This window comes from Asparagus officinalis, chromosome 3, assembly GCF_001876935.1.
Source record: "Asparagus officinalis chromosome 3, Aspof.V1, whole genome shotgun sequence".
Taxonomy (NCBI): Eukaryota; Viridiplantae; Streptophyta; class Magnoliopsida; order Asparagales; family Asparagaceae; genus Asparagus; species Asparagus officinalis.
The window spans coordinates 24140436-24154382 of NC_033796.1; the positions used below are offsets into that span (position 1 = coordinate 24140436).

General features: G+C 41.6%; 1 protein-coding gene across 1 annotated transcript; it reads left to right on the plus strand.

The window, feature by feature from the left end:
• LOC109834795 (galactan beta-1,4-galactosyltransferase GALS3-like) lies at positions 1326-4062 on the plus strand. The gene is made up of 3 exons (XM_020402810.1): positions 1326-1813; positions 2446-2703; positions 3713-4062. The coding sequence occupies exons 1-3, from the start codon at positions 1413-1415 to the stop codon at positions 4056-4058; spliced, it is 1005 nt and encodes a 334-aa protein (XP_020258399.1). The 5' UTR covers positions 1326-1412; the 3' UTR covers positions 4059-4062.

Below are 13947 nucleotides of genomic sequence, written 5' to 3' on the forward strand. Positions count from 1 at the left end.
TATAAGTATACTTATATGTGTATATTAAATAATTACAGTTATATAAGTATATATAAGTGCATAAGTATAAGTATAATGTATATACTGTATATTGCATCTAGTATATATAAAAGTATATCATATAAGTAAATTGTATAACTATACTTAAATAAGTATAATATAATTTAATTCATTTGGGATGTATTCTCGGGATGTATTCATCTATTGTGATGTGACAAATTCTAAAATAAATTTATAATTGTAGATGATTAATTGATTATTAATAAAGAAGGTATTTTATTATTTTAATTTCTATATTTTTTTGTATTTGTAAATTATATAATTACAAGTGATTAATAATAAAATTATTTTTATCAAATAAAAATTATTTTTTTGCTTTGTATTCTTGAAAAAAAATTAAAAAAAATTAAAAAAAATTTAAAAAAAGCTCAGCCAGTGCCAACCGGATCTGGACCCTGGTTTTGGCTTGGTATTTTTTTGGGCCGGACCGTTTGAACAGGCCTAATTGTTACTATAGTAATCGGTTTATCCTTCGACTGATCTAGCGACAAAATACCTTCAGAATACGAAAGATAACTCTATAGTCCTTTCATTTTGGGATGCTAGAAATCTCAATTATCGACAATAATTTAAAAAAAATTAAGATCCGACCCAAATAAGATAATTAGAACATCTTGCTATCATACGGAATGTTACTATACTAACCGCAGTCGACTGATATTATCTGCCAAGGTAAAATAAAAATAAAAATATATATAAAAGAAGAAAATCGATAGACACTCTACAGTCTACAACTTAATTAACAAATAATCAAACTCCTCCACGTCAAGCTTGTGGACCTTTGCATTTCCCCATCCTCATTCTTCTCTTGACAGCTGTCATCCACGTAACCATCAACACAAACTTTACATTTCCCTCTCCCCAAAAACCAATGTATTATTAGTTATTAGCAAAAAAAAATAGGCAACAATTCCCCAGGTCACAAATTGCCCTAATCAACTAAATTACAGCTGTGCCACCTCACACTATAGCCCACAGAGGCCAGGGAGCTTGCACCTCTTCCATATAAAAAAAACACCGCATCTATTATTTCCCAATTAACAGTAAAAACAATAGCTAATTATAATTAATTACAGTAATAAATCATCTCATCGACTCTGACTCTTTGGTCCTCATTAGGCAACTCAACAGACCACCGTCGCCTCGTTTGACGCCTGTCTCCACGTGTTCCTTTCCCCTTCTTTCTCTTTATTTAAAAAAAATCAAAAAAGAATAAAAAAGGCAATTATTATTTTTATTTTTATATTTTCTAAAAGTGGTAGCTCTCTCTCTCAATCCAAGCTCGCTTTATATTCGCTCTCTTTAATCCTTCTCTTCAAGAATTGAGATCAACTGAGCAAAAATTTTTCAAGATGTTGAAGGAGAAAGAGAGAGAGAAGGAGAAAAATTTCGTGGTGGGCTTCATCTGCAACTGGGCCGACATTAAATTTCTCTTAAGCTCTCTCCTCATCATCTGCGTCCTTGGCACAGCGTTTCAATTCATCCCCTACAAATCTTTCCTCTCTCCAAACGATCTCCGTTCTTGCCTCTCGAAGCTCTCAGCTCCGAACCCCCCTCAAAATCTCACGACCCAAGAACTCGCAAAACCCTCGAAACCCATCGAGTTCCAACAAGAAAACCAAACCTCAGATCTCATCACGAAGCGAGTGTTCAACTCGGTGGGGTCGGCCGCTTACCTCTTCATCCAAATGGGCGCTTATCGAGGCGGGCTCAACACTTTCGCGGTGGTGGGCCTCTGCTTCGAGCCCATCCAGTAACGTCTCTCGAAGCCCGAGTTCGTCTGGCGACGTGGTCCGCGCCCACAGCAACGCTCGCGGCCGTCACCGCCGTCTCGTACAAGATGCTCCCGATTGGCGGCTACGCCAGGCGTCTACACCGTCAGTCGTCGTCAACTGCCCTTCTCCGCTCGACCGTGGGATCACCCCCGAACCTAATACAGTAACCCAATCTTGTCCCTGACCAATTCTCGACACTGCATAAATCACTGTATTCAGTGACTAAAGTGGTCTCGGCGGTACATATCACGTCTGACGGCGACGGCGGCCAGCTCATCGTGCACGCCACCACCGGCGGCGGCGGCCGGCGCGCGACGCGGGACCGCAGCGAGGAGAAATTCGTCGCCGCTCGCATCGAAAACCCGGTCTCCGTCAACATCACCCAGTTCAACTTCGCCCCGCACAATTACGATTACTTGTAATGCGGGTCCTCGCTTACGAGGACCTGAGCCCTCAGCGTCAGTGTCAGAGAGTGCAGTGTCTGGGTATACGCAGCCTTCGGGCGGGAGGTCGCATTTCCGTGGATCCACAGGACGCCGGTGGGGTCGACTCGGAGGTGATGGAGGTGCTGAGGCCGTGGAATTGAGTAAGGGATCGTTGACGACTGCAGGACGTCAGGATCAGACGAAGCGGTTTCGGATGGGTACTACCACAACCAGTTCCTGGTGGTGAACGATTGCTTGCATAGGTATCGCTACGATGCGAAGTGGATGTTCTTCTTTGATGTGGATGAGTTCATCTACGTGGACCCGAGGACGAGGTTCGACGGCTTCATGGATTCGATGTCGGGGTTCACTCAGTTCACAATCGAGCAGACGACCATCTCGAGCAAGCTCTGTCTTGTTGGTGACGCTCCAAGAATTGGAAGGTGAGCTCGTCTTTGATTTCTTATGTTAAGTCTGATCGATTAGGATTATCTGTCTGATTTTTTTTTTCTGCTGTATTGTCGGTTTAAATTGGGATCTGATATGTTTGGAAAATGCGTCGCTGCTGGAGCTGGAGAGAAAAGAAGTAGATAACTGGGGCTTTTAACTTGTCACTGAATTATACATATAGCTTTGATTCCAGAGACTTAATTGGAAGGGGAATTGAATGGAGTAGTAATAATTCAGGCTTTTATTGTGCACTGGCTCTTGCTTTTGATTATTATATTTAATTCCATGTTATTAGATAGCAGAATTATTTAATTAAACCCCACCAGGCTACACGTTTAAGCTGAATTACCATTCTATAGCCCATATTTTGCGCTATGTCTACATTAGAAAACCACCGCCTAGTATTAACTATTTTATTCTTTAGGATAGGATGCCATCGGATCGCCTCCTCTCCCCTGTCCATTTCAATTGATTTGAATTGATTAGGACTGTAATAATAATTAATCCCTAAATGGGGTTTATTCTTCGGCACTCGGTTGTTCCTTTCTTCTGGATGCGTCGCCAGCATTTGATTACATATATATTACAGTCCTCTTTTAGGATTCCGTTAATGTCAGTTTGCTCGTTTAGGATCTTCTTTTATCGGTAAGTTCTAGTCACTGATCTCAAATTATGGCGTTAAGCGGTGGTTGTTCGAATGTGATTGGTGGTTTGCATGTATTATTTGCGCCAGTCTCTTTCTACTCTAATCACTATACCATTGCATGCTGACCAGTTTGTCCGGTACAAAACTCTTTTATCAGTCTGGAAAACTTTTATCTTTGATTATGATGGGTGACTAAGCGCATTCTATTTGGCTTTCTTCATCGAGATTGTTCCATCAATTATTTCCCTCGCAGTTACAATTAATGCTATATGCATGAAACAGCGATCGCCAATTCACTGTTCAATTTTAATTGATTTAACCCAATACTGATACCCTCTTAAAACTAATTTCCACAGGATGTGGGGTATTGAGAAATTAGTATACAAAGACATAAAACGAGGAATCAGAAGGGATCGAAAATACGCCATCCAACCCCGCAATGCTTTCTCTGTTGGGGTCCACCTCTCTCAGAACTTCGCCGGCAAAACCACCCACAAAACGGAGGGCAAAATCAAGTACTTCCACTACCACGGCACAATAGCCAACCGCAGGGAGCCATGCGTCGAATACGTCAACGCGACGAATTTAGTGTACGAAGGTACACCGTATTATCTGGACGATACTCTTCGAAGACTCGCGGGCTCTGTTAAGAAGTTCGAGCTGAAGAGCATCGGAAAGCGTTTGACGAGAACAACGCAATGAGGGATAGGATTCATTCTTTAGTACTTTTGGAAAATAATAATTTTCACTAGAATTTTTGGTTCCTTGTTATCCTTTTTATACATCTACTTGCTTGTGAGTCCTTGTGTATGGTGTCGGGGGATGTGTATAGCAAGCTGGTTTATTCAAATTTTATATGAACAAAGTTGAGAATTATTGTTAACTGGAAGAGTATGATGAAGGATTTTCTATTACTTTTTAAGATTTTTATTTATGTATGGATCATGAAGAGAGAATTTGACATTGGTTGTGGAAAGTCTAGTGCGTGTGATCGAGTACTTCGGATTGCGGCAGCATTTGCTGTATCCAGCGTCATGTACGAATTAGGATGGGAAATCTAGAAGAATTTAAGTTTACAAATCTTATTATGAACATTTATGGAGGGTTGTCTGTGATTATTGCTGTATTGGACCCGGATGCATGGTTCAGACAGACCCGACCCGAACGAGGGTAATTGCGGATCCTTAGCTGACTGGGCGGTGGGCACTGGCTCAGTCTGAACCGAATTAATATACACTGGAACAGCCGTTTACTCTAGTTAGAGTGATGTTATATATCAAAAAAAGATAATCGTATATTCACGTGACGAATGATGTTTATGTATATGAATCTATTCTAAAATACCTCTTCCCTTTCATTCTAAATATGGAATTAGCGGACAAGAATCGCACAATCTCATTGAGACGTCACTTTCTTCTTCAATTTCGACTTCGCTTTCTTCTTCAATTTTGACTGTAACAATAACTACGAAGCTTATTGTTCTAATCTTCTTCAACTACTAAAAAAAATCCTCAAATCCTTTCTCAGATATGTAGCAATCATTTCTTTGCTTTTTATGTTTTGAAAGCATCTATGCTTATTTTTTAAAAGAAGATCCGACTTTCTTAGAGAAGTGAGAAGAGTCCTCATAGTTGGGGGAAAAAATTATCCTCACGCTTGAAAGATAGAGGAGCACTAGGGGCACACCTTGGGACACACTCCCAACCACACCCCTCACCTGCTACAGTGCAGGGGGGTCCCACTTGAGATTTTTTAAAAAATCTCAAGTGGGACTCCCATGCACTGTAGCAGGTGAGGGGTGTGGTTGGGAGTGTGTCCCAAGGTGTGCCCCTAGTGTTTTTTTGAAAGATAAACAAAAATGCCTCCCGACTAAAAAAACATCATCAATCTACTCCTCTATACTTAAAGAAGAAACCAAAAAGTCATTGTTCATACTACAGTAATGTTGTAGCATAAACAGTAAATCAAATCTTAATTATCATCTATATATACTCGAAGTTACTATTCATGCTGCAACCTCCATACTTGAAGTTAGTATTCATACTATATCATTTTACTGCATTATAAACAGTAAAACAAATCAAATGTATTAACACTTGGATCTTTCTTTAAGTATAGAGGAGTAAATATGATTTCTAAATCAAATGTATTAAAATTTGGGTCTTTCTTTAAGTATAGAGGAGTAGATATGATTTTTAATTCTAAACATACAATAACTAAATCAAATGTATTAAAATTTAGAGCGAGACAAGTTCAAAATACAATGTTTAAAAAAATAGGGGGTCATGCTTTACACGGGGGTGCACACTAGTCATGTAATAAAAGGAAAGCTAACAAAATGTCTATTCTCTTGATATATAATTCTACTATGTCACTCCTCTAGGTTCTCTATAGTAGACTAATACTAGCATCACTTATTTATTGGAATTATTTAAGTTGTGTGCTATTTGGATTATACTTCGACTGTATGTCTAGACTATGTTTTCGGAGTTGAATGGACTCGAAAGAGATTCTTTATTTTTCGGAAATGAGAAAAAAAAAATCCCACAGACAGTAACGTATAAGATCCTGTTAAGCAGTAACATTTGTGGTACGCAGGAGATTGCCACGTCCTTATGTTAAATGGAGCATGGGACCACGCTTCAATCAATTTAATAGCTCAAGTTGTAGCATAAAATGCAGAAGAACGTCAAGTGTGGGCTCTGTCAAAGACTATATATGCATGATTATGATTTACTATGAAAGTGATTACAGAATTTAGAATTAGTTTACGTAGGTACTGTGGTCTTGTAGTCATACTCACCAAACATTTATTTAGCACTTACACAAGCCCTGAAATTTCTTTACGTGCATATATTTTTCTGATAACCCAGCACGGAATCGAAGTCAGGACTGTGGAAGCCATATTAGAAACTTCCAACAGTCAGGGTCAGCCACGTGGGCTACACCCCTAAATTTTAAACGATATTTATTTGACAATTTAGTTTTTTAGTTAAATAGAGAACAAAAATGTAAGTAATTCATGTGATGGTATCTTTCATTTGTAGTTTAAGAAGTGTGAGCACTAATAAATTTGTTTGTGAGACAGCAACGGATAATTAAGAAGAGAACCCAGCTTTTTGCCTCTTTTGATCTTTTGCAGCTATCATCCCATGATTTTTGTTGTGTTTTTTGTTTAGATTGTGTATAGTCATCCTCGTTATCTACTTCTGATTTGGCTTTTTTCTCCGGTTTGGGGCTCCTGTCCAAATCATAATTAGATAACTTCTTATGTAATTTTGGGCTACTTTCAGATATATAATACATACATGATAGGGCTAACTGCCCTATTTTTCATAAAAAAAAAAAAAATTCTTTGTGAGATGGACATATTGCATAAGAAGTACAGGCAATCAGCCCTGAAATCTGTAGCCGTTGGAGAAACTGTACAAGAAACAGAAGAAAGGGTGTTCGACGCTTTTTTGAGGCTAATATGTCAAATGTGTTACACGGACAAAGAATTCAGTAGTCTCCAGGCAATCTCCAAACACAGCGAGGGCACCCACCACACAATAATTGAACAGTGTAAAAGTAGCGTCCGTTGCGGACCAAGGTGGGGACCACAAAAAAAAAATAGAAAGCCACGTGTATCAATCGATCGCAAGCTCCATCGCTTGAAATGAGCTGTTTCCCTTTGTCGACCGGGTGATTAAAATTTCAGCGGTCCTCTAATTTTACAGTTTTAAGCGTATGATTTGCAAAAATAAAAATAAAAAAAAATTGCAGGCCGGCCAAGTTCACAAACGAGTCGGGCTAAAGATCAAAAAGTTTGACTAGTTTATTAAAGTATAAAGGCAGGTTCGGCAAAAGCTTTGACGAAATGGTTTGTTGGCTAGAGATTTAGCTTTATTTGAGATGGAGGAGTGCGCTTGAAGTATGCTCTGATTTTATGCTGGATTCAAAGAAAAGAATCCGTTATTGGTCTGTGCGTGGTTCAAGGAAACGAACCATGTGCCTCTTTATCTTGAGTCCATTGAGGGAGTTCTTGGCTCTAGCACCATGTTTGCTATATCCACTTCCAAACAGTAATTTTGGGAGTGGGTTGCCGAAAATGCCCTTTTGATGTTGAGGGTGTTTCTGGAATGGACTTGGCCTGTTTTGGTTTAGGAGAAGGGCAATTTAGTCCGGGTGTTTCTGGAATGGACTTGGCCTGTTTTGGTTTAGGAGAAGGGCAATTTAGTCCTCACACACCCCCAAAGTTACTGTTTGGTGGACTTGGCCTGTTTTGGTTTAGGAGAAGGGCAATTTAGTCCTCACACACCCCCAAAGTTACTGTTTGGAAGTGTGAATAGTTGGACCCCTCTAGCACTTAGCCTTCAATATTTATTCAATTTCCATTGTATCTTTATCCCAAGCCTATCAATCTCAATCTCATCTGAATAAATGGTCTTGCGTCTGAATAAATTACATCAAATGCTTTTCAAGCACTAGAACTTTATACTCGAAGACATCAAGGTAAGAACCTACTTATACCAATGCATAAGTTGCTATCCAGATTATTTTCTGTGTTCTATTTCAAGATTATGCACTAAGTTGTAGACACTCGCATCGAGGATCATAATCAGTTTTCTAATTAATGTATGCTATGTGACAACAAAATTTAAACAGGGATCACGAACATCAACGTGCATAAATATTAAGAGAAAAAAAGTAATTAAAGTACATAAAATTGATGGAATAGATGAGATGCGTTATCCTAGATACCAAAAACTGACGTATTATTCTCGATGCCAACCACCAAATTAGGTATTAGGATATTAAGATGAAAAGATGCTTTGAGGAGACTAGAGGATTTGAATCAATCTCCAACTTGTTTATGTAAATCAGGCCTTGTTTTGTTTAAGAATCTTCGGATGTTGATCCTAATTATTAAAACATTAGGTAACAAATAATACAAGATTTTCATAACACGACGGAATTAACCAACGCGCTGTATTTGTGCAAGTTTTGACCAATATCCAACCAAGCGTGTCATTCTCGCTCAATTTTGCACGTATGTACGTCGGAGGTCAAGATTTGTCTAATCTGATGTAATCTTCCCACCCAAACTCCTTGGAAGCTCTGATGCTCAACTTCGGTTATAAAATTGAGTGATCTATAACACTGAACCAAGATGCGCATTCTCATTGACATTACTAGGGGAAGCTAATATATCTTAATGCATATAACCAGATCTGTCTCAAGAGTAAATAAATTACATAAGTTTTTATTTTCGTTTTTGCTTTTTTTTGTTTTCTTTGTTTTTTTTTGGTTTTCTTTGTTTTTTTTAGGGGGTGGGGGATGACATGTTGACTTGGGGGCTATTTGGTTTAAATGCTACAATTTGAGAATTTGTAATCTTATAGAGAATTTGAAATTATTAGTGTTTTATATATGCTTTGGGAATTCTAATATTTTCTTTGGTTTAACATTATTATAGGAAAGCAAATCTTACAATTTGTAATATCTTATTTGATTCAAACCCAAATTATAGGATAACAAATTCTAAAAAAGAAGAAGAGGTAAATATAGTAAAGGGTTGTTTGGTTCAAATCCTAAAATTATAGGATTTGGAATCTCATCAAGAATTTGAAATCCATGTGGTTTTAACATATTTTGGATTTCCGGATCTTATATTTTGTTCAACGTGATTAGAGGAAAGCAAATTCTAGAAATTATAATTTATTATTTGATTCAAACTCTAAAATATAGAAAAGTACACAATGTATGGATATCTAATGTCAAAACTTTAATTTTTTAGCATTTAGCAAATCCTCTCCAAATTGTAGGATTTGGCAAATCCTAAAAGTTCCTATTTTTTTCATTTTATGGATACATAATTGTTGATGTTTGATATCACACTGTCGAGGGGGTTGCGGTTCTGGTCTTCGCGCTGGCGGCGAATAGAGAGAGGATGAGAAATTGGGCCGACTCCTCCTCTGACTTTATGCCCGATCCTTAGACTGGAATTCTTGATCCTTTTGCACAAACAAGAAGAAATCCATGGGAGGGCGGGGCTCATTTCCCCCGTGGTACCTCCGACGGTCAAGTCAGCTGGTGAGCTTGAGTGAGGTTTGAGAGAGAGTCTCTGGGCCATTGAGGTCCTTAGAGGGTACTCTTTGAGAGTTATTAGTTCTTTTTAGCAAAGGTAAATTCAAAAATTTTGTGAAGAAGTAGCAAAAAAATCTCCTCCCTCTTTTACCTGATTTCCCTCCTTTTATAGCCCATCGCCTCAGAGAGTTTGACCATTGGGCTTTGACTATGCACAAGAGGCGGTTGAGGGCTGAAGGCTGCTGAGTCATCCTTCTCCTTCCAGATGTCGACTGGCGATTGGAAGGGAAGTCATTCGAGTACAGGAGAGAAATGTCTTCTCAGTATCATGGATTTGACAGATGAGGCAGGACAGAGGATAGGCTAGTTGCTTGGTCGTCCTTCCCCCTCCAGATGGCGGCTGGTGATTGGAGGGGAAGTCATTCGAGCCCAGGGGAGCATCATGGCAATCCCTAGGAAATGACTTGTGAGTAGAATAAGCGGCTTATACACGAGATTTGTCAAAGCGGAGATCTTGATGAGACTGATCAATACTGTAGTGTCGATTGACGTCTGAAGCGAGCTTAGCTGGATCTCATCCTCTTAGTAGAGGCGGGTCGGTTCGTGAGTTGTCATTATGATTTTTCGACCCGACAGTCGAGTGAGCTTCGGGTCGAGTGTATTGTAGGCATCGAAAATTGCCTATAGGTCTCCACGAATAGCTCAGTGTTAAGGAACGACAATGAACATCACCATCTGGTTCACAGGAGTTCAATTGACGTCGGTGAACGTTTGAAGTGAACCGACGAACTACGTGAACTGACAGAATTTTGGAATAACGAAGGCACAGGCTAATCGAGAGCCCCGCGATGTTTACAAAAAGAACAACGCCTTTCGTGTCTCGGGGCTGATAGAACTCTTCGTCAGAATTCCAACACAATTCGAATCACTAAAATCCGAGTTCGGACGAAGAATTTACAGCGGGGTGTCCTAGATTTTTGGGGACGCCCAAGGGGTGTCCTAGAATTTTGGGGACGCCCCAGGGGTGTCCTAGATTTTTGGGGAGGCATCAGGGGTGTCCTACATTTTTGGGGACGCCCAAGGGGTGTCCTAGATTTTTGGGAACGCCCAAGGGGTGTCCTAGAATTTTGGGGACGCCCCAGGGATGTCCTAGATTTTTGGGGACGCCCCAGGGGTGTCCTAGATTTTTGGGGACGCCCAAGAGGTGTCCTAGATTTTTGGGGACGCCCAAGGGGTGTCCTAGATTTTTGGGGACGCCCTAGGGGTGTCCTAGATTTTTGGGGACGCCCCAGGGGTGTTGCATATAAATAGAAGCCTTAGGCCTCACTTTTTTAGGATCTGGATTTTTGGAGAATTGGCGAAGCCCTGCTGGAGTGAAGAGTGATCGAGCACTTCAACACAAGAGAGTTCTTCACCAGATCTACATCACCCGCATCTGTTCCTTAGCATTACCCTTCGTCGGTAATCCTAAGAAGAGCAAATATCTCGCTTTATCCGAGATAGGCGCTTCAAGTTTCTAGATCTCCTCGCGGATCGACGAAGCTCTGCCCGATTTTTCTGGATCAGATCGGATTGCCAGGTAGTCCACGGATATCGACGTCCCTGTCACAGGCTAAAGACCCACGCAAGCAAGAGACGATAAACGGATCTTGTGTTTATTTTTAAGAAAGTTGTAATTTTTATTTTCGTTATTTGAATTCATTTGTAACGTTTGAAGTTTTAATGAAATCAATGATGAAGGAAACTTTTGACGAAAACAAGCTGGCGATCACAGTGGGAGCCAACGGCCTCGTTGCCGAGGCCGTCATGACGCAACCGACTTTCAAGATCCGGGTGAACGAAGAGATCGAATACGAATTCGATCAACAAAAATTTGAAGAGTACCTCTCTTCATCCTCCTCCAGATCCGCATCTCCAAACAGGCGCAGGAAGATTTCATCTTCCAAGAGTGTTCGCGGGTCCTCAGGAGCGAAGATCCAAGATCCCCTCGCTGCCGTGGCACTTACTCACCGCGACGCTCCAATGGTGTCCAACGTGGTCGAAGTTGCAGATCCAGATCTCCCTTCCACCACGAAGTCAACTGCTGAAGGTGTCCTAACCTTGTCGAAGAGGGCGCGCCAAAGACGGCGTCAACGCCTTGCGCGACAGTTGGCCAATACCGCAGAATCGATGAACGGAATCCGCTACAATGAGGATCTAAAGTCCAGACAGCGCCAAGAGCAACAACGGCACACAACCAACTCCTCCTCCAAGACAGAGACGAACGAATGGGTTCGTGTCAAGAGGACTCGCTCAACTCTCGAAGAGCGAATCAAGAAACGCCGCGCATTGCTTGCGCATGCCCGAGTCCTTCTGCAGAAAGCGGAAGAGATGCAGAAAGAAGAGACGGTCAAGAATCCGTCAAAACACAAGCAGATGTGGGTGCTAAAGGCAAAGCCGGCGCCTAAGACAAGAGTGGACGGAAATACCGTCCAACCTTCAGCAAATCCAGATCCCGTTTTCCTTGCCCCTCCGGCGGAGTCAGGTAAGAACGTGGATCCTTCAAGATCCAGGGTTCCTTTGAAAGGTCGCCTCAGTCCTTTACCGGAGAACCGAGGTAAAGCACCTGTCAAGGAACGATTGGGACCGTTGAAAAGTCCCCAAACAACAAACCAGACTGGGGGTCGTGCTAATCCCCCCAAGAAAGATAATAGAGGGAAAGCCTCTGTTACCGACCGCATTGGATTGCGGGTCGAAGTTCAAGAGCCCGTTAAGTTTTCACGCTCGCAAAAGCGTAGACTTGAACGAGCGACTTTTGAAAACGCTAATAAAGCGTCATATCCCCAGAGGGAAACACATTCGTCTGATGATGATTGTGTTATACCTGGGAAGTCATGCCAACACTCTATGAGTTGCTCCAGTTATCAAACTGACAAGTTGTACTATAGAGCTGGGGGTATGGATAAGTCTCGAAAGAGATGCGCTCAAGACACGGAGTCTCACTGTCCGTGTGCCAACATCATCAAGGCGGTGTTGTCAGAATGCTGCTGTTCTAAAACCCCAAAGAGAGTCTCGGTGTTCGAGAGGATTTCCAAGCCAAGGCGTTTTCGTGGGAAGAAGTTCGTTCGACAAGAGGACGAATACCTAGAAGTGTCTGCTAATATGACCGGCAGAGGGAAATCGACACGACAATTTGGTCCAGATCGGTTTGCCGGAGTATCACAGCGTGTGACTCGATCGCAATCAGGGATCAATACGCGAAAGAATTACCAAAGGATGCAAAAGGGACTCCCTTTGGAAAAGGAGGTGTCAGATGCTGGTTCAGATTCTTGCTCGGCTATAGCGTCCGATGACACGGCTTCTAGTGTGGGACAACCCTACGAGTCATTCATGATCAGCGCCGAGCAAGTAACCAAGATGCTTGAAGATGCCCTGGCTAAGCAGAAGGAAACTTTCAAGTTCGAGATGGAGATGGCCATGCAACGGATGAGAGAGATGCATGACCAGAAAATTACGGCACTGACAATTCACCAAGGAGAACCCAGTCGACGCAATAATCAGAATCAAGATGAGAATGAACGGGAAGAGAATAATGTCAACATAAATATCCCTCCTGTCAACAACGACAATGGAAGCGGTCCCGTGGATGATAATGCAAAAGAGGACCACGTTACCTCTCCCCGAAGCCACTCGAAGACAGGTACGAGTGAAGACAAGAAGATGAAGGACTTGGAGAGCAAAATCAACGCGTTGATGAATGCTCAAGAAGTGAAGAGGTCCGGCATACCATGTCCATACCCAAGGGAGTGGGAATCAATTCCGTATCCGGTAAAGTTTAATTTAATCAACTTTACGCCGTTTGATGGAAAGGGTTCCCCTACCCAACACTTAATATATTTTAAGTCTCATTTAGGAATCATTTCTGGGAATGAACCTCTTATGGTGCGGTCATTCGTCGACACTCTTCGCGGAGCAGCCTTCGACTGGTATTGCCGTCTCAAGCTCAGGAGTATCAGCAGTTGGGACGACATGGAAGATATGTTTCTGACAAACTTCTTCGATGACGACACCGAAATCTCAATCGGTACACTATTCGATGAGAAGCAGAAGAATGGTGAGACGGTCGAAAACTTCGTGAAGAGATTCCGAAACAAAGCAATGAACTGCAGGGATGAGAAACAGAAAAATGGTGAGACGGTCGAAAACTTCGTGAAGAGATTCCGAAACAAAGCAATGAACTGCAGGGATCCGGTCAGTGAAGATTTTATCCTCGAGACTTGTCACAATAATCTTTCATTGGACATCCTCGAAGCTATGGGAATGGCGCCACCAAAGACCTGGAAGGACTTAAAAGTGCAAGGAGAACGAGCCGAGCGATTCCTTAAAAGGAAGAAGGCGGAAAGGGGTCAAATAGCAAATAATGCTCCGCAACCAAACTTTGTCCCTAAGGGAAAGGGAAAAGCACATGCGAATGCTGTGGACGCGAATCAAACATTCGAGGTGCAAGCACAACCGCAACAGCAACAACAAAAGGCGCCACAGC

Coding starts and splice junctions, on each gene's coding strand:
- LOC109834795 (XM_020402810.1), top strand. CDS start 1,413: ATGTTGAAGGAGAAAGAGAGAGAGAAGGAGAAAAATTTCGTGGTGGGC. Junction 1,814..2,445: donor CTCTGCTTCGAGCCCATCCA/GTAACGTCTCTC, acceptor TGACGACTGCAG/GACGTCAGGATCAGACGAAG. Junction 2,704..3,712: donor GACGCTCCAAGAATTGGAAG/GTGAGCTCGTCT, acceptor TAATTTCCACAG/GATGTGGGGTATTGAGAAAT.